This window comes from Phallusia mammillata, chromosome 7 (assembly GCF_965637545.1).
Source record: "Phallusia mammillata chromosome 7, kaPhaMamm4.hap1.1, whole genome shotgun sequence".
NCBI lineage: Eukaryota > Metazoa > Chordata > Ascidiacea > Phlebobranchia > Ascidiidae > Phallusia > Phallusia mammillata.
In genome coordinates this window covers 25,063,930-25,089,001 of record NC_137258.1, presented here as the reverse complement: position 1 = coordinate 25,089,001, position 25,072 = coordinate 25,063,930, and the positions used below count along the sequence as shown (strand labels likewise).

Sequence of the window (25,072 nt, the reverse complement as noted above, 5' to 3'; positions counted from 1 at the left end):
ATATGTTTCGCGCTCAACATTTTTCGAACATAAATGCATATTAACGAACTCCTGAACTTGCTATTCCATCGAGGCGTAAAAGTTTAACTTGCAAATCACTTTTGCAGCAAAAAGACGCACTACTATCGTTCTTAGGCCAATGAAACGGCAGTTCTTTACTTGAGTTTGCATTCGGCAAAACGTCATCACGCGATCAATTTAAAAAAAATGAATTTGTTATCCATTGATTGGCACAAAACAAAATCGGACATAGCAAGCAGTAGCTCAATTTCGGCACTGGAAACTTCTGGAAAACTTTTTCGTCATAACTAAACACTGAAATCATATTTGCCAAACTCATGAATTATTGCGTCACGTTAATTAGATTCAGAAAACTTCACTAATAAAGTTTTTGAACAACTTCGGCAAATTAAATCACAAAATATTATTCTAACTCCAAAAGTGCAATTTTTTTCCCCAAAATCATGCCGCAATTCATAACAAAGTATTTTTGTGGTATCACTTTTCATGACATTAGCATTAGTGCGTGACCAAATTTCCACAAAAAGCTTGTAAACAAACATTTTTGACAAATCTCAACGGTTGCATGTGATTTTATGGACTCCTTATATTCTATGTTTAAATCAATCTCTATCTGCCTTCTCAAGAAACAACGCAAACATAATCAAGAGATACTTTACAAAATGCAAAACAACACTGACCGATCTAGAAGAAAACTTTATTCACGCCAAAAACATGCAACAGATTTTGAACAAAGGCGAAAACATACAAAATAGTATCGACTGAAAAATTACATTTCATTTACTTGAAGCATGCCTTCTACAAAACATACCTTCTATTAAAACTATTTCAGCAACCTTACTGTCTGAAGCGATGCAATGTCAAATGTTTTCAAGCAGGCAGGTTTGTGAAATCAAGGGACACACTAATGAACATATACAGCAATTAGGCTACAAATACAAAGTAGAAACAACAATTGGTGCTGAAAGGATAGGGGTTTGTATCTACATAAGTTAGCCTGTTGGAATCAAAACATAAAAATAACGGCTGGAATTTGAATGTAAGATGTCTTAATAAATGTTAACTTCTGAGACCAACACATTAACCCAGAAATGAAAAACGGAAAGACACAATCCCAGTACTATACTCACATGTGGCTTAAAGAGTGCAAATCTGAAAGTATGTTTTATGACGGGTTTCAACTACACAGCTTTAAAAACTTACAGTGAAGAAAAAGATGCGGAACCCCAGGGTTTAGCATATGTGTCCTTCGGCTACTTTGCACGCCTGTAATAAGATGACAAAAAGACATTTAGAAGTGAAATCAAAGTTTAAAATGCACATGTGGCTTTACCAAGCTTATAGTTCTCAACAATATTTTGTGGCAAGTGTCAGCTACACTTGACCATGAAAATTTGTTTCCGCGCCAAACATAAACAGCACAGCAATGCAGGCTAGTTATAAACAACAAAATTATGTATGCCATTCTAGTCTATCACCCCTGGTGAAAAAGATTTCATGATGACAAAAAACTCACTATCATGGTAATTGATCATTTGCAAAAAAGTTGATACCTAAAACCATTGCTTTTTTAATGTCCTTATAGAGCAAAACCAAATACCGTACAAATGTAGGGGTGCATTCACGAAGAAAAGAATCTGTCAGAAATCCAAGGTATGATTGAAATGTCGGTATGTATGCGTCTTTTGGCGACTTTGCACGAATGCAATAAGAATACAAACAGACATTTAAAAGTGAAATCAAAGTTTAAAATGCACATGTCGCTTTACCAAGCTTATAGATCTTAAGAATATTTTTTGTGGCAAGTGTCAGCTGCACTTGACCATGAAAATTCGTTTCCGGGCCAAACATAAACAGCACCGCAATGCAGGCTAGTCATAAACAACAAAATTATGTATGCCATTTTAGTCCATCACCCCCGGTGAAAAAGATTTCATGATGACAAAAAACTCACTATCATGGTAATTGATCATTTGCAAAAAAGTTGATACCTAAAACCATTGCTTTTTTAATGTCCTTATAGAGCAAAACCAAATACCGTATAAATGTAGGGGTGCATTCAGAAGAAAAGAATCTGTCAGTAAATCCAAGGTATGATTCAAATGTCTGTATGTATGTGTCCTTTGGCTACTTTGCACACCTGCAATAAGAATACAAAAAGACATTTAGAAGTGAAATCAAAGTTTAAAATGCACAGATGGCTTTACCAAGCATATAGTTCTCAAGAATATTGTGAGGCAAGTGTCAGCTACACTTGACCATGAAAATTTGTTTCCGGGGCAAACATAAACAGCACAGCAATGCAGGATAGTTATAGGCAACAAATTATGTACACCATTCTAGTCCAATGCTCTTCAACCGGTGTGCAAGATGCACCAAAACATGCATGGGGTGCACCAGTCCGAAAAGGTATACAAGGGTGCATCACAAACTTTTAATGAACCATTAATATTTGACTTACAAGATATTAGAAAAAAGATGTAGGTTTCAACTCATGTACAACACCAAGGTAAACTTTTTCCATGGTTTATACCTGTGTCCAGTTTGATAGTGTCTGTGTTACATTCGGGTGATGTTTGGATATCAAGTGATGATTTTTTCACCAATGTTTCATAGAAAATTTGCGAACATATGCTTGGATTTATTTGACAAAATGATATGCATAACAATTTTTCATATCGCTTTTTATCTCAGTTTACCTTTTAAGTAAACAGGGTGCATGAGTTCGTCACAACAACTTCAAGGGTTCACAACACCAAAAAAGATTGAAGAGCACTGTTCTAGTCTATCACCCCTATGAAAAACATTTCATAATGACAAAAAACTCACTATCATGGTAATTGATCATTTGCAAAAAAGTTGATACCTAAAACCATTGCTTTTTTAATGTCCTTATAGAGCAAAACCAAATACCGTATAAATGTAGGGGTGCATTAAGAAGAAAAGAATCTGTCAGTAAATCCAAGCTATGATTCAAATGTCTGTATGTATGTGTCCTTTGGCTACTTTGCACACCTGCAATAAGAATACAAAAAGACATTTAGAAGTGAAATCAAAGTTTAAAATGCACAGGTGGCTTTACCAAGCATATAGTTCTCAAGAATATTGTGAGGCAAGTGTCAGCTACACTTGACCATGAAAATTTGTTTCCGGGGCAAACATAAACAGCACAGCAATGCAGGATAGTTATAGGCAACAAATTATGTACACCATTCTAGTCCAATGCTCTTCAAACGGTGTGCAAGATGCACCAAAACATGCATGGGGTGCACCAGTCCGAAAAGGTATACAAGGGTGCATCACAAACTTTTAATGAACCATTAATATTTGACTTACAAGATATTAGAAAAAAGATGTAGGTTTCAACTCATGTACAACACCAAGGTAAACTTTTTCCATGGTTTATACCTGTGTCCAGTTTGATAGTGTCTGTGTTACATTCGGGTGATGTTTGGATATCGAGTGATGATTTTTTCACCAATGTTTCATAGAAAATTTGCGAACATATGCTTGGATTTATTTGACAAAATGATATGCATAACAATTTTTCATATCGCTTTTTATCTCAGTTTACCTTTTAAGTAAACAGGGTGCATGAGTTCGTCACAACAACTTCAAGGGTTCACAACACCAAAAAAGATTGAAGAGCACTGTTCTAGTCTATCACCCCTATGAAAAACATTTCATAATGACAAAAAACTCACTATTATGGTAATTGATCATTTGCAAAAAAGTTTATACCTAAAACCATTGCTTTTTTAATGTCCTTATAGAGCAAAACCAAATACCGTACAAATGTAGGAGTGCATTCACGAAGGAAAGAATCTGTCAGTAAATCCAAGCTATGATTCAAATGTCGGTATGTATGTGTCCTTTGGCAACTTTGCATGCCTGCAATAAGAATAAAAAAAGACATTTAGAAGTGAAATCAAAGTTTAAAATGCACATGTGGCTTTACCAAGCTTATAGTTCTCAAGAATATTTTGTGGCAAGTGTCAGCTCCACTTGACCATGAAAATTTGTTTCCGGGCCAAACATAAACAGCACAGCAATGCAGGCTAGTTATAAAAAACAAAATTATGTATGCCATTCTAGTCTATCACCCCTGGTGAAAAAGATGTCACGATGACCAAAAATTCACTATCATGGTAATTGATCATTTGCAAAAAAGTTGATACCTAAAACCATTGCTTTTTTAATGTCCTTATAGAGCAAAACCAAATACCGTATAAATGTAAGGGTGCATTCACGAAGAAAAGAATCTGTCAGAAATCCAAGCTATAATTCAAATGTCTGTATGTATGTGTCCTTTGGCGACTTTGCACGCCTGCAATAAAAATACAAAAAAACATTTAGAAGTGAAATCAAAGTTTAAAATGCACATGTCGCTTTACCAAGCTTATAATACTCAAGAATATTTTGTGGCAAGTGTCAGCTACACTTGACCATGAAAATTTGTTTCCGGGCCAAACATAAAGAGCACAGCAATGCAGGCTAGTTATAAACAACAAAATATGTATGCCATTCTAGTCTATCACCCCTGGTTAAAAAGATTTTATGATGACAAAAAAACAAATATCATGGTAATTGATCATTTGCAAAAAAGTTTATACCTAAAACCATTGCTTTTTTAATGTCCTTATAGAGCAAAACAAAATACCGTATAAATGTAGGGGTGCATTCACGAAGAAAAGAATCTGTCAGTAAATCCAAGCTATGATTCAAATGTCTGTATGTATGTGTCCTTTGGCGAATTTGCACGCCTGTAATAAAAATACAAAAAGACATTTAGAAGTGAAATCAAAGTTTTTTCACAGTAAACAGAAAAACTGAGTCATCGGCAGACAACGTTTCCAAGTTAAATTGAAACTCAAACTTTTAGAATATTATTCCAAAAACGACTTACCAAACGATTTTGTCTTTGATCTTCATAATTTTGCGACCAAACGACCAAAAACACTCTCAACTTTTAAGATAAAAATTTTCGCCACGTCTGTTTACAAACAGCTGATCGCTGATGACGCAATGTTTATTTTCACAGTTGTTCAATAAATATGTTTCGCGCTCAACATTTTTCGAACATAAATGCATATTAACGAACTCCTGAACTTGCTATTCCATCGAGGCGTAAAAGTTTAACTTGCAAATCACTTTAGCAGCAAAAAGACGCACTACTATCGTTCTTAGGCCAATGAAACGGCACTTCTTTAGTTGAGTTTGCATTCGGCAAAACGTCATCACGCGATCAATTTTAAAAAAACAGAATTTATTACCCATTGATTGGCACAAAACAAAATCGGACATAGCAAGCAGTAGCTCAATTTCGGCACTGGAAACTTCGGTAGATACTTTAACACCAAAAACTAGCGGCACTGGAGTCCGGTTCACTTTAGGTCAAATGACAAATAGTTTATGTTAGTTTATACGTGTTGTTTGAAGTATAATAAAGCAAGTGTTTCTGTAGTGTAGTGGAAAAAACAATGCCTCATGCGCAAAATTTTTGGGTTCAAATCCCGTTTAGTTTTTATCTTTTTTTTTCTTTATTTTGCAGACTTGTAGAAATGCCGGCGGTTAGGGCTATTCGGGTCAGGTGAAGGTTTAAAATCATAAATAACGTTAAAAACAAGCATTTTCAAACATTTGACCTGACGTTACCTTCTTGACCTAAAGTGAACCGGACTCCAGTGCCGCTAGTTTTTGGTGTTATAGTATCTACCGGAAACTTCACGAAAAATTTTACGTCATAACTAAACACTGAAATCTTATTTGCCAAACTCATGAATTATTGCGTCACGTTAATTAGATTCAGAAAACTTCACTAATAAAGTTTTTGAACAACTTCGGCAAATTAAATCACAAAATATTATTCTAACTCCAAAAGTGCAATTTTTTTCCCCAAAATCATGCCGCAATTCATAACAAAGTATTTTTGTGGTATCACTTTTCATGACATTGTCATTAGTGCGTGACCAAATTTCCACAAAAAGCTTGTAAACAAACATTTTTCACAAATTTCAACGGTTACATGTGATTTTATGGACTCCTTTTATTCTATGTTTAAATCAATCTCTATCTGCCTTCTCAAGAAACAACGCAAACATAATCAAGAGATACTTTACAAAATGCAAAACAACACTGACCGATCTAGAAGAAAACTTTATTCACGCCAAAAACATGCAACAGATTTTGAACTAAGGCGAAAACATACAAAATAGTATCGACTGAAAAATTACATTTCATTTACTTGAAGCATGCCTTCTACAAAACATACCTTATATTAAAACTATTTCAGCAACCTTACTGTCTGAAGCGATGCAATGTCAAATGTTTTCAAGCAGGCAGGTTTGTGAAATCAAGGGACACACTAATGAACATATACAGCAATTAGGCTACAAATACAAAGTAGAAACAACAATTGGTGCTGAAAGGATAGGGGTTTGTATCTACATAAGTTAGCCTGTTGGAATCAAAACATAAAAATAACGGCTGGAATTTGAATGTAAGATGTCTTAATAAATGTTAACTTCTGAGACCAACACATTAACCCAGAAATGAAAAACGGAAAGACACAATCCCAGTACTATACTCACATGTGGCTTAAAGAGTGCAAATCTGAAAGTATGTTTTATGACGGGTTTCAACTACACAGCTTTAAAAACTTACAGCGAAGAAAAAGATGCGGAACCCCAGGGTTTAGCATATGTATCCTTCGGCTACTTTGCACGCATGTAATAAGATGACAAAAAGACATTTAGAAGTGAAATCAAAGTTTAAAATGCACATGTGGCTTTACCAAGCTTATAGTTCTCAACAATATTTTGTGGCAAGTGTCAGCTACACTTGACCATGAAAATTTGTTTCCGCGCCAAAAATAAACAGCACAGCAATGCAGGCTAGTTATAAACAACAAAATTATGTATGCCATTCTAGTCTATCACCCCTGGTGAAAAAGATTTCATGATGACAAAACACTCACTATCATGGTAATTGATCATTTGCAAAAAAGTTGATACCTAAAACCATTGCTTTTTTAATGTCCTTATAGAGCAAAACCAAATACCGTATAAATGTAGGGGTGCATTCACGAAGAAAAGAATCTGTCAGAAATCCAAGCTATGATTCAAATGTCGGTATGTATGCGTCCTTTCGCGACTTTGCACGAATGCAATAAGAATACAAACAGACATTTAAAAGTGAAATCAAAGTTTAAAATGCACATGTCGCTTTACCAAGCTTATAGATCTTAAGAATATTTTTTGTGGCAAGTGTCAGCTGCACTTGACCATGAAAATTCGTTTCCGGGCCAAACATAAACAGCACCGCAATGCAGGCTAGTTATAAACAACAAAATTATGTATGCCATTCTAGTCTATCACCCCCGGTGAAAAAGATTTCATGATGACAAAAAACTCACTATCATGGTAATTGATCATTTGCAAAAAAGTTTATACCTAAAACCATTGCTTTTTTAATGTCCTTATAGAGCAAAACCAAATACCGTATAAATGTAGGGGTGCATTCAGAAGAAAAGAATCTGTCAGTAAATCCAAGCTATGATTCAAATGTCTGTATGTATGTGTCCTTTGGCTACTTTGCACACCTGCAATAAGAATACAAAAAGACATTTAGAAGTGAAATCAAAGTTTAAAATGCACAGGTGGCTTTACCAAGCATATAGTTCTCAAGAATATTGTGAGGCAAGTGTCAGCTCCACTTGACCATGAAAATTTGTTTCCGGGGCAAACATAAACAGCACAGCAATGCAGGATAGTTATAGGCAACAAATTATGTACACCATTCTAGTCCAATGCTCTTCAACCGGTGTGCAAGATGCACCAAAACATGCATGGGGTGCACCAGTCCGAAAAGGTATACAAGGGTGCATCACAAACTTTTAATGAACCATTAATATTTGACTTACAAGATATTAGAAAAAAGATGTAGGTTTCAACTCATGTACAACACCAAGGTAAACTTTTTCCATGGTTTATACCTGTGTCCAGTTTGATAGTGTCTGTGTTACATTCGGGTGATGTTTGGATATCGAGTGATGATTTTTTCACCAATGTTTTATAGAAAATTTGCGAACATATGCTTGGATTTATTTGACAAAATGATATGCATAACAATTTTTCATATCGCTTTTTATCTCAGTTTACCTTTTAAGTAAACAGGGTGCATGAGTTCGTCACAACAACTTCAAGGGTTCACAACACCATAAAAGATTGAAGAGCACTGTTCTAGTCTATCACCCCTATGAAAAACATTTCATAATGACAAAAAACTCACTATCATGGTAATTGATCATTTGCAAAAAAGTTTATACCTAAAACCATTGCTTTTTTAATGTCCTTATAGAGCAAAACCAAATACCGTATAAATGTAGGAGTGCATTCACGAAGGAAAGAATCTGTCAGTAAATCCAAGCTATGATTCAAATGTCGGTATGTATGTGTCCTTTGGCAACTTTGCATGCCTGCAATAAGAATAAAAAAAGACATTTAGAAGTGAAATCAAAGTTTAAAATGCACATGTGGCTTTACCAAGCTTATAGTTCTCAAGAATATTTTGTGGCAAGTGTCAGCTACACTTGACCATGAAAATTTGTTTCAGGGCCAAACATAAACAGCACAGCAATGCAGGCTAGTTATAAACAACAAATTATGTATGCCATTCTAGTCTATCACCCCTGGTGAAAAAGATGTCACGATGACCAAAAATTCACTATCATGGTAATTGATCATTTGCAAAAAAGTTGATACCTAAAACCATTGCTTTTTTAATGTCCTTATAGAGCAAAACCAAATACCGTACAAATGTAGGGGTGCATTCACGAAGAAAAGAATCTGTCAGAAATCCAAGCTATGATTCAAATGTCGGTATGTATGCGTCCTTTGGCGACTTTGCACGAATGCAATAAGAATACAAACAGACATTTAAAAGTGAAATCAAAGTTTAAAATGCACATGTCGCTTTACCAAGCTTATAGATCTTAAGAATATTTTTTGTGGCAAGTGTCAGCTGCACTTGACCATGAAAATTCGTTTCCGGGCCAAACATAAACAGCACCGCAATGCAGGCTAGTTATAAACAACAAAATTATGTATGCCATTTTAGTCTATCACCCCCGGTGAAAAAGATTTCATGATGACAAAAAACTCACTATCATGGTAATTGATCATTTGCAAAAAAGTTGATACCTAAAACCATTGCTTTTTTAATGTCCTTATAGAGCAAAACCAAATACCGTATAATGTAGGGGTGCATTCACAAAGAAAAGAATCTGTCAGAAAATCCAAGCTATGATTCAAATGTCTGTATGTATGTGTCATTTTGCGACTTTGCACGCCTGTAATAAAAATACAAAAAGACATTTAGAAGTGAAATCAAAGTTTTTTCTTAGTAAACTGAAAACTGAGTCATCGGCAGACAATGTTTCCAAGTTAAATTGAAACTCAAACTTTTAGAATATTATTCCAAAAACGACTTACCAAACGATTTTGTCTTTGATCTTCATAATTTTGCGACAAAACGACCAAAAACACTCTCAACTTTTAAGATAAAAATTTTCGCCACGTCTGTTTACAAACAGCTGATCGCTGATGACGCAATATTTATTTTCACAGTTGTTCAATAAATATGTTTCGCGCTCAACATTTTTCGAACATAAATGCATATTAACGAACTCCTGAACTTGCTATTCCATCGAGGCGTAAAAGTTTAACTTGCAAATCACTTTTGCAGCAAAAAGACGCACTACTATCGTTCTTAGGCCAATGAAACGGCAGTTCTTTACTTGAGTTTGCATTCGGCAAAACGTCATCACGCGATCAATTTAAAAAAAAAGAATTTGTTACCCATTGATTGGCACAAAACAAAATCGGACATAGCAAGCAGTAGCTCAATTTCGGCACTGGAAACTTCTGGAAAACTTTTTCGTCATAACTAAACACTGAAATCATATTTGCCAAACTCATGAATTATTGCGTCACGTTAATTAGATTCAGAAAACTTCACTAATAAAGTTTTTGAACAACTTCGGCAAATTAAATCACAAAATATTATTCTAACTCCAAAAGTGCAATTTTTTTCCCCAAAATCATGCCGCAATTCATAACAAAGTATTTTTGTGGTATCACTTTTCATGACATTAGCATTAGTGCGTGACCAAATTTCCACAAAAAGCTTGTAAACAAACATTTTTGACAAATCTCAACGGTTGCATGTGATTTTATGGACTCCTTATATTCTATGTTTAAATCAATCTCTATCTGCCTTCTCAAGAAACAACGCAAACATAATCAAGAGATACTTTACAAAATGCAAAACAACACTGACCGATCTAGAAGAAAACTTTATTCACGCCAAAAACATGCAACAGATTTTGAACAAAGGCGAAAACATACAAAATAGTATCGACTGAAAAATTACATTTCATTTACTTGAAGCATGCCTTCTACAAAACATACCTTCTATTAAAACTATTTCAGCAACCTTACTGTCTGAAGCGATGCAATGTCAAATGTTTTCAAGCAGGCAGGTTTGTGAAATCAAGGGACACACTAATGAACATATACAGCAATTAGGCTACAAATACAAAGTAGAAACAACAATTGGTGCTGAAAGGATAGGGGTTTGTATCTACATAAGTTAGCCTGTTGGAATCAAAACATAAAAATAACGGCTGGAATTTGAATGTAAGATGTCTTAATAAATGTTAACTTCTGAGACCAACACATTAACCCAGAAATGAAAAACGGAAAGACACAATCCCAGTACTATACTCACATGTGTCTTAAAGAGTGCAAATCTGAAAGTATGTTTTATGACGGGTTTCAACTACACAGCTTTAAAAACTTACAGCGAAGAAAAAGATGCGGAACCCCAGGGTTTAGCATATGTGTCCTTCGGCTACTTTGCACGCCTGTAATAAGATGACAAAAAGACATTTAGAAGTGAAATCAAAGTTTAAAATGCACATGTGGCTTTACCAAGCTTATAGTTCTCAACAATATTTTGTGGCAAGTGTCAGCTACACTTGACCATGAAAATTTGTTTCCGCGCCAAACATAAACAGCACAGCAATGCAGGCTAGTTATAAACAACAAAATTATGTATGCCATTCTAGTCTATCACCCCTGGTGAAAAAGATTTCATGATGACAAAAAACTCACTATCATGGTAATTGATCATTTGCAAAAAAGTTGATACCTAAAACCATTGCTTTTTTAATGTCCTTATAGAGCAAAACCAAATACCGTACAAATGTAGGGGTGCATTCACGAAGAAAAGAATCTGTCAGAAATCCAAGGTATGATTGAAATGTCGGTATGTATGCGTCCTTTGGCGACTTTGCACGAATGCAATAAGAATACAAACAGACATTTAAAAGTGAAATCAAAGTTTAAAATGCACATGTCGCTTTACCAAGCTTATAGATCTTAAGAATATTTTTTGTGGCAAGTGTCAGCTGCACTTGACCATGAAAATTCGTTTCTGGGCCAAACATAAACAGCACCGCAATGCAGGCTAGTCATAAACAACAAAATTATGTATGCCATTTTAGTCCATCACCCCCGGTGAAAAAGATTTCATGATGACAAAAAACTCACTATCATGGTAATTGATCATTTGCAAAAAAGTTGATACCTAAAACCATTGCTTTTTTAATGTCCTTATAGAGCAAAACCAAATACCGTATAAATGTAGGGGTGCAGTCAGAAGAAAAGAATCTGTCAGTAAATCCAAGCTATGATTCAAATGTCTGTATGTATGTGTCCTTTGGCTACTTTGCACACCTGCAATAAGAATACAAAAAGACATTTAGAAGTGAAATCAAAGTTTAAAATGCACAGATGGCTTTACCAAGCATATAGTTCTCAAGAATATTGTGAGGCAAGTGTCAGCTACACTTGACCATGAAAATTTGTTTCCGGGGCAAACATAAACAGCACAGCAATGCAGGATAGTTATAGGCAACAAATTATGTACACCATTCTAGTCCAATGCTCTTCAACCGGTGTGCAAGATGCACCAAAACATGCATGGGGTGCACCAGTCCGAAAAGGTATACAAGGGTGCATCACAAACTTTTAATGAACCATTAATATTTGACTTACAAGATATTAGAAAAAAGATGTAGGTTTCAACTCATGTACAACACCAAGGTAAACTTTTTCCATGGTTTATACCTGTGTCCAGTTTGATAGTGTCTGTGTTACATTCGGGTGATGTTTGGATATCAAGTGATGATTTTTTCACCAATGTTTCATAGAAAATTTGCGAACATATGCTTGGATTTATTTGACAAAATGATATGCATAACAATTTTTCATATCGCTTTTTATCTCAGTTTACCTTTTAAGTAAACAGGGTGCATGAGTTCGTCACAACAACTTCAAGGGTTCACAACACCAAAAAAGATTGAAGAGCACTGTTCTAGTCTATCACCCCTATGAAAAACATTTCATAATGACAAAAAACTCACTATCATGGTAATTGATCATTTGCAAAAAAGTTGATACCTAAAACCATTGCTTTTTTAATGTCCTTATAGAGCAAAACCAAATACCGTATAAATGTAGGGGTGCATTAAGAAGAAAAGAATCTGTCAGTAAATCCAAGCTATGATTCAAATGTCTGTATGTATGTGTCCTTTGGCTACTTTGCACACCTGCAATAAGAATACAAAAAGACATTTAGAAGTGAAATCAAAGTTTAAAATGCACAGGTGGCTTTACCAAGCATATAGTTCTCAAGAATATTGTGAGGCAAGTGTCAGCTACACTTGACCATGAAAATTTGTTTCCGGGGCAAACATAAACAGCACAGCAATGCAGGATAGTTATAGGCAACAAATTATGTACACCATTCTAGTCCAATGCTCTTCAACCGGTGTGCAAGATGCACCAAAACATGCATGGGGTGCACCAGTCCGAAAAGGTATACAAGGGTGCATCACAAACTTTTAATGAACCATTAATATTTGACTTACAAGATATTAGAAAAAAGATGTAGGTTTCAACTCATGTACAACACCAAGGTAAACTTTTTCCATGGTTTATACCTGTGTCCAGTTTGATAGTGTCTGTGTTACATTCGGGTGATGTTTGGATATCAAGTGATGATTTTTTCACCAATGTTTCATAGAAAATTTGCGAACATATGCTTGGATTTATTTGACAAAATGATATGCATAACAATTTTTCATATCGCTTTTTATCTCAGTTTACCTTTTAAGTAAACAGGGTGCATGAGTTCGTCACAACAACTTCAAGGGTTCACAACACCAAAAAAGATTGAAGAGCACTGTTCTAGTCTATCACCCCTATGAAAAACATTTCATAATGACAAAAAACTCACTATCATGGTAATTGATCATTTGCAAAAAAGTTGATACCTAAAACCATTGCTTTTTTAATGTCCTTATAGAGCAAAACCAAATACCGTACAAATGTAGGAGTGCATTCACGAAGGAAAGAATCTGTCAGTAAATCCAAGCTATGATTCAAATGTCGGTATGTATGTGTCCTTTGGCAACTTTGCATGCCTGCAATAAGAATAAAAAAAGACATTTAGAAGTGAAATCAAAGTTTAAAATGCACATGTGGCTTTACCAAGCTTATAGTTCTCAAGAATATTTTGTGGCAAGTGTCAGCTCCACTTGACCATGAAAATTTGTTTCCGGGCCAAACATAAACAGCACAGCAATGCAGGCTAGTTATAAAAAACAAAATTATGTATGCCATTCTAGTCTATCACCCCTGGTGAAAAAGATTTTATGATGACAAAAAACTCACTATCATGGTAATTGATCATTTGCAAAAAAGTTGATACCTAAAACCATTGCTTTTTTAATGTCCTTATAGAGCAAAACCAAATACCGTATAAATGTAGGGGTGCATTCACGAAGGAAAGAATCTGTCAGTAAATCCAAGGTATGATTCAAATGTCTGTAAGTATGTGTCCTTTGGCGACTTTGCACGCCTGTAATAAGAATACAAAAAGACATTTAGAAGTGAAATCAAAGTTTTTTCTAAGTAAACTGAAAAAAAAACGACCAAAAACAGTCTCAACTTTAAAGATAAAATTTTCGCCACGTCTGTTTACAAACAGCTGATCGCTGATGACGCAATGTTTATTTTTACAGTTGTTCAATAAATATGTTTCGCGCTCAACATTTTTCGAACATAAATGCACATTAACGAACTCCTGAACTTGCTATTCCATCGAGGCGTAAAAGTTTAACTTGCAAATCACTTTTGCAGCAAAAAGACGCACTACTATCGTTCTTAGGCCAATGAAACGGCAGTTCTTTACTTGAGTTTGCATTCGGCAAAACGTCATCACGCGATCAATTTAAAAAAAAAGAATTTATTACCCATTGATTGGCACAAAACAAAATCGGACATAGCAAGCAGTAGCTTAATTTCGGCACTGGAAACTTCTGGAAAACTTTTTCGTCATAACTAAACACTGAAATCATATTTGCCAAACTCATGAATTATTGCGTCACGTTATCTAGATTCAGAAAACTTCACTAATAAAGTTTTTAAACAACTTCGGCAAATTAAAACACAAAATATTATTCTAACTCCAAAAGTGCAATTTTTTTCCCCAAATTCATGCCGCAGTTGATAACAAAGTATGTTTTTATGGTATCACTTTTCATCACATGGTCATTAGTGCGTGAACAAATTTCCACAAAAAGCTTGTAAACAAACATTTTTGACAAATCTCAAAGGTTACATGTGATTTTATGGACTCCTTTTGTTCTATGTTTAAATCAATCTCTATCTGCCTTCTCAAGAAACAACGCAAACATAATCAAGATATATCACTAGCTAATTTAGGTTACAGGCGTGCACACAAATGCCGAAGCATGTAGAAAAATGTAATCTCCACATGATAACGAAAAAGTTTACATAACCTAGCGGAACGGCAACTTGCGCCGGCCTAGCAGCTCGACGCTATTGCACTTTTAGATATGTTGTTCCTGAATAAGAAGTGCACTCGTTTGCTTCAGTTGGACGAAAGCTTGGCTATTTTGTACAAAACACTAGGTATTTGCATTCATTTGCTTTCAAATTGAACAAACGTAAGAACTCACATCAGACAAAGTTTGCTAAATATCGATAAGTAAACCAATAGCATTTGTGAATATGCAAAAAACAAGTTAAGCAAAAATGCTTACGGTTAGAGCTATTTGCGGTGGTGTTTTATAATAACAATCAACCCAGATTATAAACTTAGTGTTTACCCACATCCTAGTCTGATTGTTAATTTAAATAACTGTGTCTTTTTTTAAGATTACGATTTAGCAAACTTTGTCTGTTGTGCGTTCTTGTGTCAGTAGCTCTACCCATTCGTTACACATCCAATATAATAAAATACCAACAAGCAAGTTATTATGTTCAAAAAAAACTGAGCCGACAGAAGATACTCGCACTGCATTACTCGTACTTTAATCCAAGTACTCTCAAATTATAATGCAGGAACATAAGCTTTTCCGCTGTTTTACTCTGCAGCCTGTTTCGTTTCGGAGTACATATATTGCCCCTGACACTGAAAATTCTCTCACTTTCTATAGAGGATGGAGGGGCTGACAAATACTTTCTCACAGCTGACTTGAGGCGGTCAAAATTATTGCTGTGTGCTTTCCACCATTGAAAGGGATCTTCTTCCGTCTTTATTACAGCCAGACTTTGGTACTTAACGACCTCTTCATGTAGTGCTGCCCTTTCACTTTTTTCTTCTGGTACCAAAGTAACTTTCGTTACGTTTTTCTTTTTTTTCTTAAGATTCTAGAAGCATTTCGCAAAACTAAAATCATCGCTACTTTCCTCATCAAAAGAATCTGAAGAATCGATCGGTGGGAAAGTGTCTGGACAATCTGAGTTACTTGTAGCTGGTACACTCAAATCTTTTGACAACAAAACAACGACAGCATCTTCCAGCGAATCGTTGTTGTACTCGTCCTCCAAAAAACTTTTTTTGAATCTAGGGTCTAGAAAAGTCGCTAAGATCAAGTTTTTGTTTTCCAAATAACTTTTAAAGCGAATATTTAGGGACGCTTTCCATGCAGTCAAAGTTGTGCCTAGCCCTACAAACAACCCTTTCTGTTCTCCTATCTCATAAAAGTGACAAAAGACTTTGATGTGAGGAATAATTGAAGTCGCAGTGACATTTGATCCACTCAGTAGAGCTGTACAATCAACAAATTGGTTTAAAATTTTAAGGAGCTTTTCCATTATCTTCCATTGATTGGTTTCCAGATTATTTCGAGGGCAAGACTATTAACGCGATTAAATCAGGTCGTACTTAATATAGCTTATTGGCCATAAAACGTAAACGAAATGAGATAAAATTAAACGGTTTTCACGAGCCAATTCGGAATTGCAGTCAGAAATAGCTTGAAAAGTTTCAATTCGTTCATGTAAGCAAAACGGAAATGACAAGCGAACTTCATTTTTTTTTCGAGGGCAAGACTATTAACGCGATTAAATCAGGTCGTTCTTAATATACCTTATTGGCCATAAAACGTAAACGAAATGAGATAAAATTAAACGGTTTTCACGAGCCAATTCGGAATTGCAGTCAGACATAGCTTGAAAAGTTTCAATTCGTTCAAGTAAGCAAAACGGAAATGACAAGCGAAGTTCATACTGTTTTTCGGGGCAAGACTATTAACGCGATTAAATCAGGTCGTTCTTAATATACCTTATTGGCCATAAAACGTAAACGAAACTAGAAGGGTGGCTTAGCACATATTGCCCTTGCATATACACTATAACCTATTTTAAAACATAAATATATTTCCTATGCTTATTTTGTATTGTGTCCCATATTAGCCATCGTCTTTTATAACTTTAGTCGTTTCTGCAGGCAAAAACTCATGGGTCCCCACACATGTAAAGTTGAAAATAATGCAATTCAAGAGATAACCATGAGAAAGTCGGGTGATGTAAGGTAAAACACAGTGATCGGCACTGGGCTTAAATAATAATACTATGTAGAATACAAGCTATAAAATTAGATTCACCCCAGATATTGTTTGAAGTATGTCCTATTTAACGTTTCAAAAAACTGACCCATTTTAAGGGGCTAGTAGAGCAACTAATTGGGTTCGACACACAAACTAAAAAATATATAAAAACCACAATGACTCAATCAATAGTACTGCAAAATTTCAGCCCAATCCGCCAATGTTTAAAATTTCGACCACTAGAGGTGTTTTGAGCAACAATCGTAAATGTTTCTGACGTCATAGGGCTGCTAACAAGCTCCTAACTACCATGGCGCAAAAACGATCACCAAGCAACCCACCAATGAGCAACATACAACTGGTTGCCCTTGTAACACTATTGCTCCAAAGAAATCTTTCGTTTGTGGTGACCAGTAACATACAAGTACGTTTTACACTTTAGGGGCTTGTGGGGTAAATGTTAGGACTACAGAGTTGAAAACAACAATCGACACACATAAATGGCATACTATACAAGAAATCCAAATTTCAGCCAATTCTGACACTGTTCAAAAACTCACCCATTTTAGGGGGCTAACGGGGTAAAAAACGGGGTTTTCAACAAAACAAAGTGGAATGCACATCTACATAACTATATCTACCATCTGTGTAAATTTCAGCCAAATCCATCAAACATTTGATGGTAAAACGAGTCGGACAAACTTTGGGGTAAAAACACCCATTTTAGGGGGCGAGCGGGGTAAATACTGGGGTTATCAACAAAAACAAAGTGGGATGCACATCTACATAACTACATCTACCATCTGTGTAAATTTCAGCCAAATCCATCAAACATTTGATAGAAAAACGAGTCGGACAAACTTCGGGGAAAAAAATACCCATTTTAGGGGGCTAGTGGGGTAAATACTGGGGTTATCAACAAAAACAAAGTGGGATGCACATCTACATAACTACATCTACCATCTGTGTAAATTTCATCCAAATCCATCAAGGATTTGATGGAAAAACGAGTCGGACAAACTTTGGGTAGAAGAAAAAATAAGAAAAAAAAGAAAAAAAAAGAAAAAAAAACAAACATTTTGAGTAAAATCAATATGTGTCCCCTTCAGGGAAGGGGACCCATAATGACATAAAATTAAACGGTTTTTACGAGCCAATTCGGAATTGCAGTCAGACATAGCTTGAAAAGTTTTAATTCGTTCATGTAGGCAAAACAGAAATGACAAGCGAACTTCATTTTTTGGGGGGGCAAGACTATTAACGCGATTAAATCAGGTCGTTCTTAATATACCTTATTGGCCATAAAACGTAAACGAAATGAGATAAAATTAAACGGTTTTCACGAGCCAATCCGGAATTGCAGTCAGAAATAGCTTGAAAAGTTTCAATTCGTTCATGTAAGCAAAACGGAAATGACAAGCGAACTTCATTTTTTTCGAGTGCAAGACTATTAACGCGATTAAATCAGGTCGTTCTTAATATACCTTATTGGCCATAAAACGTAAACGAAATGAGATAAAATTAAACGGTTTTCACGAGGCAATTCGGAATTGCATTTAGACATAGCTTGCAAAGTTTTAATTCGTTAATGTAAGCAAAACGGAAATGCCAAGCGAAGTTCATACTGTTTTTCGGGGCAAGACTATTAACGCGATTAAATCAGGTCGTTCTTAATATACCTTATTGGCCATAAAACGTAAACGAAATGAGATAAAATTAAACGGTTTTCACGAGCCAATTCGGAATTGCATTTAGACATAGCTTGAAAAGTTTTAATTCGTTCATGTAAGCAAAACGGAAATGACAAGCGAAGTTCATACTGTTTTTCGGGGCAAGACTATTAACGCGATTAAATCAGGTCGTTCTTAATATACCTTATTGGCCATAAAACGTAAACGAAATAAGAAAAAATTAAACGATTTTCACGATCCAATTCGGAATTGCATTTAGACATAGCTTGAAAAGTTACAGTTCGTTCATGTCAGCAAAACAGAAATGACAAGCGAACTTCATTTTTTTCGAGTGCAAGACTATTAACGCGATTAAATCAGGTCGTTCTTAATATACCTTATTGGCCATAAAACGCAATCGAAATGAGATAAAATTAAACGGTTTTCACGAGCCAATCCGGAATTGCAGTCAGAAATAGCTTGAAAAGTTTCAATTCGTTCATGTAAGCAAAACGGAAATGACAAGCGAACTTCATTTTTTTTCGAGTGCAAGACTATTAACGCGATTAAATCAGGTCGTTCTTAATATACCTTATTGGCCATAAAACGTAAACGAAATGACATAAAATAAACGGTTTTCACGAGCCAATTCGGAATTGCAGTCAGAAATAGCTTGCAAAGTTTTAATTCGTTCATGTAAGCAAAACGGAAATGACAAGCGAACTTCATTTTTTGGGGGCAAGACTATTAACGCGATTAAATCAGGTCGTTCTTAATATACCTTATTGGCCATAAAACGTAAACGAAATGACATAAAATTAAACGGTTTTCACGAGCCAATTCGGAATTGCATTTAGACATAGCTTGAAAAGTTTTAATTCGTTCATGTAAGCAAAACGGAAATGACAAGCGAAGTTCATACTGTTTTTCGGGGCAAGACTATTAACGCGATTAAATCAGGTCGTTCTTAATATATCTTGCTGGCCATAAAACGTAAACGAAATGAGATAAAATTAAACGGTTTTCACGATCCAATTCGGAATTGCATTTAGACATAGCTTGAAAAGTTACAGTTCGTTCATGTAAGCAAAACGGAAATGACAAGCGAACTTCATTTTTTTTCGAGGGCAAGACTATTAACGCGATTAAATCAGGTCGTTCTTAATATACCTTATTAGCCATAAAACGTAAACGAAATGAGATAAAATTAAACGGTTTTCACGAGCCAATTCGGAATTGCATTTAGACATAGCTTGCAAAGTTTTAATTCGTTCATGTAAGCAAAACGGAAATGACAAGCGAAGTTCATACTGTTTTTCGGGGCAAGACTATTAACGCGATTAAATCAGGTCGTTCTTAATATACCTTATTGGCCATAAAACGTAAACGAAATGAGAAAAAATTAAACGGTTTTCACGAGCCAATTCGGAATTGCAGTGAGACATAGCTTGAAAAGTTACAGTTCGTTCATGTAAGCAAAACACAAATGACAAGCGAACTTCATTTTTTTCGAGTGCAAGACTATTAACGCGATTAAATCAGGTCGTTCTTAATATACCTTATTGGCCATAAAACGTAAACGAAATGAGATAAAATTAACCGGTTTTCACGAGCCAATTCGGAATTGCATTTAGACATAGCTTGAAAAGTTACAGTTCGTTCATGTAAGCAAAACGGAAATGACAAGCGAACTTCATTTTTTTTTCGAGGGCAAGACTATTAACGCGATTAAATCAGGTCGTTCTTAATATACCTTATTGGCTATGAAACGTAAACGAAATGAGATAAAATTAAACGGTTTTCACGAGCCAATTCGGAATTGCAGTCAGAAATAGCTTGAAAAGTTACAGTTCGTTCATGTAGACCAAACGGAAATGACAAGCGAACTTCATTTTTTTTCGAGGGCAAGACTATTAACGCGATTAAATCAAGTCGTTCTTAATATACCTTATTGGCTATGAAACGTAAACGAAATGAGATAAAATTAAACGGTTTTCACGAGCCAATTCGGAATTGCAGTCAGAAATAGCTTGAAAAGTTACAGTTCGTTCATGTAGACAAAACGGAAATGACAAGCGAACTTCATTTTTTTTTCGAGGGCAAGACTATTAACGCGATTAAATCAGGTCGTTCTTAATATATCTTGCTGGCTATAAAACGTAAACGAAATGAGATAAAATTAACCGGTTTTCACGAGCCAATTCGGAATTGCATTTAGACATAGCTTGAAAAGTTTTAATTCGTTCATGTAAGCAAAACGGAAATGACAAGCGAAGTTCATACTGTTTTTCGGGGCAAGACTATTAACGCGATTAAATCAGGTCGTTCTTAATATACCTTATTGGCCATAAAACGTAAACGAAATGACATAAAATTAAACGGTTTTCACGATCCAATTCGGAATTGCATTTAGACATAGCTTGAAAAGTTTTAATTCGTTCATGTGAGCAAAACGGAAATGACAAGCGAACTTCATTTTTTTCGAGTGCAAGACTATTAACGCGATTAAATCAGGTCGTTCTTCATATACCTTATTGGCCATAAAACGTAAACGAAATGACATAAAATTAAACGGTTTTCACGAGCCAATTCGGAATTGCATTTAGACATAGCTTGAAAAGTTACAGTTCGTTCATGTAAGCAAAACAGAAATGACAAGCGAACTTCATTTTTTTTTCGAGTGCAAGACTATTAACGCGATTAAATCAGGTCGTTCTTAATATACCTTATTGGCCATAAAACGTAAACGAAATGAGATAAAATTAAACGGTTTTCACAAGCCAATTCGGAATTGCATTTAGACATAGCTTGAAAAGTTTTAATTCGTTCATGTAAGCAAAACGGAAATGACAAGCGAACTTCATTTTTTTCGAGTGCAAGACTATTAACGCGATTAAATCAGGTCGTTCTTCATATACCTTATTGGCCATAAAACGTAAACGAAATGACATAAAATTAAACGGTTTTCACGAGCCAATTCGGAATTGCATTTAGACATAGCTTGAAAAGTTACAGTTCGTTCATGTAAGCAAAACAGAAATGACAAGCGAACTTCACTTTTTTTCGAGTGCAAGACTATTAACGCGATTAAATCAGGTCGTTCTTCATATACCTTATTGGCCATAAAACGTAAACGAAATTAGATAAAATTAAACGGTTTTCACAAGCCAATTCGGAATTGCATTTAGACATAGATTGCAAAGTTTTAATTCGTTCATGTAAGCAAAACGGAAATGACAAGCGAACTTCATACTGTTTTTCCGGGGCAAGACTATTAACGCGATTAAATCAGGTCGTTCTTAAAATACCTTATTGGCTATAAAACGTAAACGAAATGACATAAAATTAAACGGTTTTCACGAGGCAATTCGGAATTGCATTTAGACATAGCTTGAAAAGTTACAGTTCGTTCATGTAAGCAAAACAGAAATGACAAGCGAACTTCATTTTTTTTCGAGGGCAAGACTATTAACGCGATTAAATCAGGTCGTTCTTAATATACCTTATTGGCTATGAAACGTAAACGAAATGAGATAAAATTAAACGGTTTTCAGGAGCCAATTCGGAATTGCAGTCAGAAATAGCTTGAAAAGTTACAGTTCGTTCATGTAGACAAAACGGAAATGACAAGCGAACTTCATTTTTTTTTCGAGGGCAAGACTATTAACGCGATTAAATCAGGTCGTTCTTAATATATCTTATTGGCCATAAAACGTAAACGAAATGACATAAAATTAAACGGTTTTCACGAGCCAATTCGGAATTGCATTTAGACATAGCTTGAAAAGTTTCAATTCGTTCATGTAAGCAAAACGGAAATGACAAGCGATAGTCATTTTTTTCGAGTGCAAGACTATTAACGCGATTAAATCAGGTCGTTCTTAATATACCTTATTGGCCATAAAACGTAAACGAAATGACATAAAATTAAACGGTTTTCACGAGCCAATTCGGAATTGCATTTAGACATAGCTTGAAAAGTTTTAATTCGTTCATGTAAGCAAAACGGAAATGACAAGCGAAGTTCATACTGTTTTTCGGGGCAAGACTATTAACGCGATTAAATCAGGTCGTTCTTAATATACCTTATTGGCCATAAAACGTAAACGAAATGACATAAAATTAAACGGTTTTCACGATCCAATTCGGAATTGCATTTAGACATAGCTTGAAAAGTTACAGTTCGTTCATGTAAGCAAAACAGAAATGACAAGCGAACTTCATTTTTTTTCGAGCGCAAGACTATTAACGCGATTAAATCAGGTCGTTCTTCATATACCTTATTGGCCATAAAACGTAAACGAAATGACATAAAATTAAACGGTTTTCACGAGCCAATTCGGAATTGCATTTAGACATAGCTTGAAAAGTTACAGTTCGTTCATGTAAGCAAAACGGAAATGACAAGCGAACTTCATTTTTTTTCGAGGGCAAGACTATTAACGCGATTAAATCAGGTCGTTCTTAATATACCTTATTGGCCATAAAAGTAAACGAAATGAGATAAAATTAAACGGTTTTCAAGAGCCAATTCGGAATTGCATTTAGACATAGCTTGCAAAGTTTTAATTCGTTCATGTAAGCAAAACAGAAATGACAAGCGAAGTTCATACTGTTTTTGGGGGCAAGACTATTAACGCGATTAAATCAGGTCGTTCTTAATATACCTTATTGGCCATAAAACGTAAACGAAATGAGATAAAATTAAACGGTTTTCACGAGGCAATTCGGAATTGCATTTAGACATAGCTTGAAAAGTTACAGTTCGTTCATGTAAGCAAAACGGAAATGACAAGCGAACTTCATTTTTTTCGAGTGCAAGACTATTAACGCGATTAAATCAGGTCGTTCTTAATATACCTTATTAGCCATAAAACGTAAACGAAATGAGATAAAATTAAACGGTTTTCACGAGCCAATTCGGAATTGCAGTCAGACATAGCTTGAAAAGTTACAGTTCGTTCATGTAAGCAAAACGGAAATGACAAGCGAACTTCATTTTTTTTTTCGAGGGCAAGACTATTAACGCGATTAAATCAGGTCGTTCTTAATATACCTTATTGGCTATGAAACGTAAACGAAATGAGATAAAATTAAACGGTTTTCACGAGCCAATTCGGAATTGCAGTCAGAAATAGCTTGAAAAGTTACAGTTCGTTCATGTAAGCAAAACGGAAATGACAAGCGAACTTCATTTTTTTTCGAGGGCAAGACTATTAACGCGATTAAATCAGGTCGTTCTTCATATACCTTATTGGCCATAAAAGTAAACGAAATGAGATAAAATTAAACGGTTTTCAAGAGCCAATTCGGAATTGCATTTAGACATAGCTTGCAAAGTTTTAATTCGTTCATGTAAGCAAAACAGAAATGACAAGCGAAGTTCATACTGTTTTTCGGGGCAAGACTATTAACGCGATTAAATCAGGTCGTTCTTAATATACCTTATTGGCCATAAAACGTAAACGAAATGAGATAAAATTAAACGGTTTTCACGAGGCAATTCGGAATTGCATTTAGACATAGCTTGAAAAGTTACAGTTCGTTCATGTAAGCAAAACAGAAATGACAAGCGAACTTCATTTTTTTCGAGTGCAAGACTATTAACGCGATTAAATCAGGTCGTTCTTAATATACCTTATTAGCCATAAAACGTAAACGAAATGAGATAAAATTAACCGGTTTTCACGAGCCAATTCGGAATTGCAGTCAGACATAGCTTGAAAAGTTACAGTTCGTTCATGTAAGCAAAACGGAAATGACAAGCGAACTTCATTTTTTTTTTCGAGGGCAAGACTATTAACGCGATTAAATCAGGTCGTTCTTAATATACCTTATTGGCTATGAAACGTAAACGAAATGAGATAAAATTAAACGGTTTTCACGAGCCAATTCGGAATTGCAGTCAGAAATAGCTTGAAAAGTTACAGTTCGTTCATGTAAGCAAAACGGAAATGACAAGCGAACTTCTTTTTTTTTTCGAGGGCAAGACTATTAACGCGATTAAATCAGGTCGTTCTTAATATACCTTATTGGCTATGAAACGTAAACGAAATGAGATAAAATTAAACGGTTTTCACGAGCCAATTCGGAATTGCAGTCAGAAATAGCTTGAAAAGTTACAGTTCGTTCATGTAGACAAAACGGAAATGACAAGCGAACTTCATTTTTTTCGAGGGCAAGACTATTAACGCGATTAAATCAGGTCGTTCTTAATATATCTTGCTGGCCATAAAACGTAAACGAAATGACATAAAATTAAACGGTTTTCACGAGCCAATTCGGAATTGCATTTAGACATAGCTTGAAAAGTTACAGTTCGTTCATGTAAGCAAAACGGAAATGACAAGCGAACTTCATTTTTTTTCGAGGGCAAGACTATTAACGCGATTAAATC

At 35.2% G+C, this 25,072-nt stretch overlaps 2 protein-coding genes and 1 long non-coding RNA gene across 10 annotated transcripts in view; all 3 read right to left on the bottom strand.

Annotated features, from left to right (window-relative positions):
* The window catches only part of LOC145238616 (uncharacterized), a 31,826-nt gene extending 21,650 nt beyond the window's left edge, over positions 1-10,176 (bottom strand). For 2 of the 7 annotated variants that reach the window (XM_080101839.1, XM_080101840.1), the window contains exons 1-2: positions 9,513-10,176; positions 9,269-9,370 (exon numbers count right to left, since the gene is read on the bottom strand). In XM_080101839.1, the coding sequence (XP_079957965.1) occupies positions 9,269-9,353 (85 nt within the window). In that variant the 5' untranslated portion in view covers positions 9,354-9,370; positions 9,513-10,176. The remainder of the gene's footprint in view (positions 1-9,268; positions 9,371-9,512) is intronic. The other 5 variants (XM_080101842.1, XM_080101843.1, XM_080101836.1 and 2 more) reach the window with 5 other exon arrangements.
* LOC145238619 (uncharacterized) lies at positions 700-2,988 on the bottom strand. Its single transcript, XR_013862154.1, has 4 exons — positions 2,935-2,988; positions 2,721-2,815; positions 2,060-2,161; positions 700-1,287 (listed from the first exon to the last, which is right to left on the bottom strand). It is a non-coding gene; the product is annotated as an uncharacterized LOC145238619 (long non-coding RNA).
* Positions 10,177-10,357: 181 nt separating the features above from the next.
* Positions 10,358-25,072, bottom strand: part of LOC145238617 (uncharacterized) — a 37,650-nt gene continuing 22,935 nt past the window's right edge. Inside the window, exons 10-16 of one of the 2 annotated variants that reach the window (XM_080101844.1) lie at positions 13,905-14,007; positions 13,468-13,570; positions 13,254-13,348; positions 13,088-13,108; positions 12,593-12,694; positions 11,718-11,819; positions 10,358-10,945 (exon numbers count right to left, since the gene is read on the bottom strand). In XM_080101844.1, coding sequence (XP_079957970.1) covers positions 10,857-10,945; positions 11,718-11,819; positions 12,593-12,694; positions 13,088-13,108; positions 13,254-13,275 — 336 coding nt within the window. In that variant the 5' untranslated portion in view covers positions 13,276-13,348; positions 13,468-13,570; positions 13,905-14,007 and the 3' untranslated portion in view covers positions 10,358-10,856. The remainder of the gene's footprint in view (positions 10,946-11,717; positions 11,820-12,592; positions 12,695-13,087; positions 13,109-13,253; positions 13,349-13,467; positions 13,571-13,904; positions 14,008-25,072) is intronic. The other variant, XM_080101846.1, reaches the window with a different exon arrangement.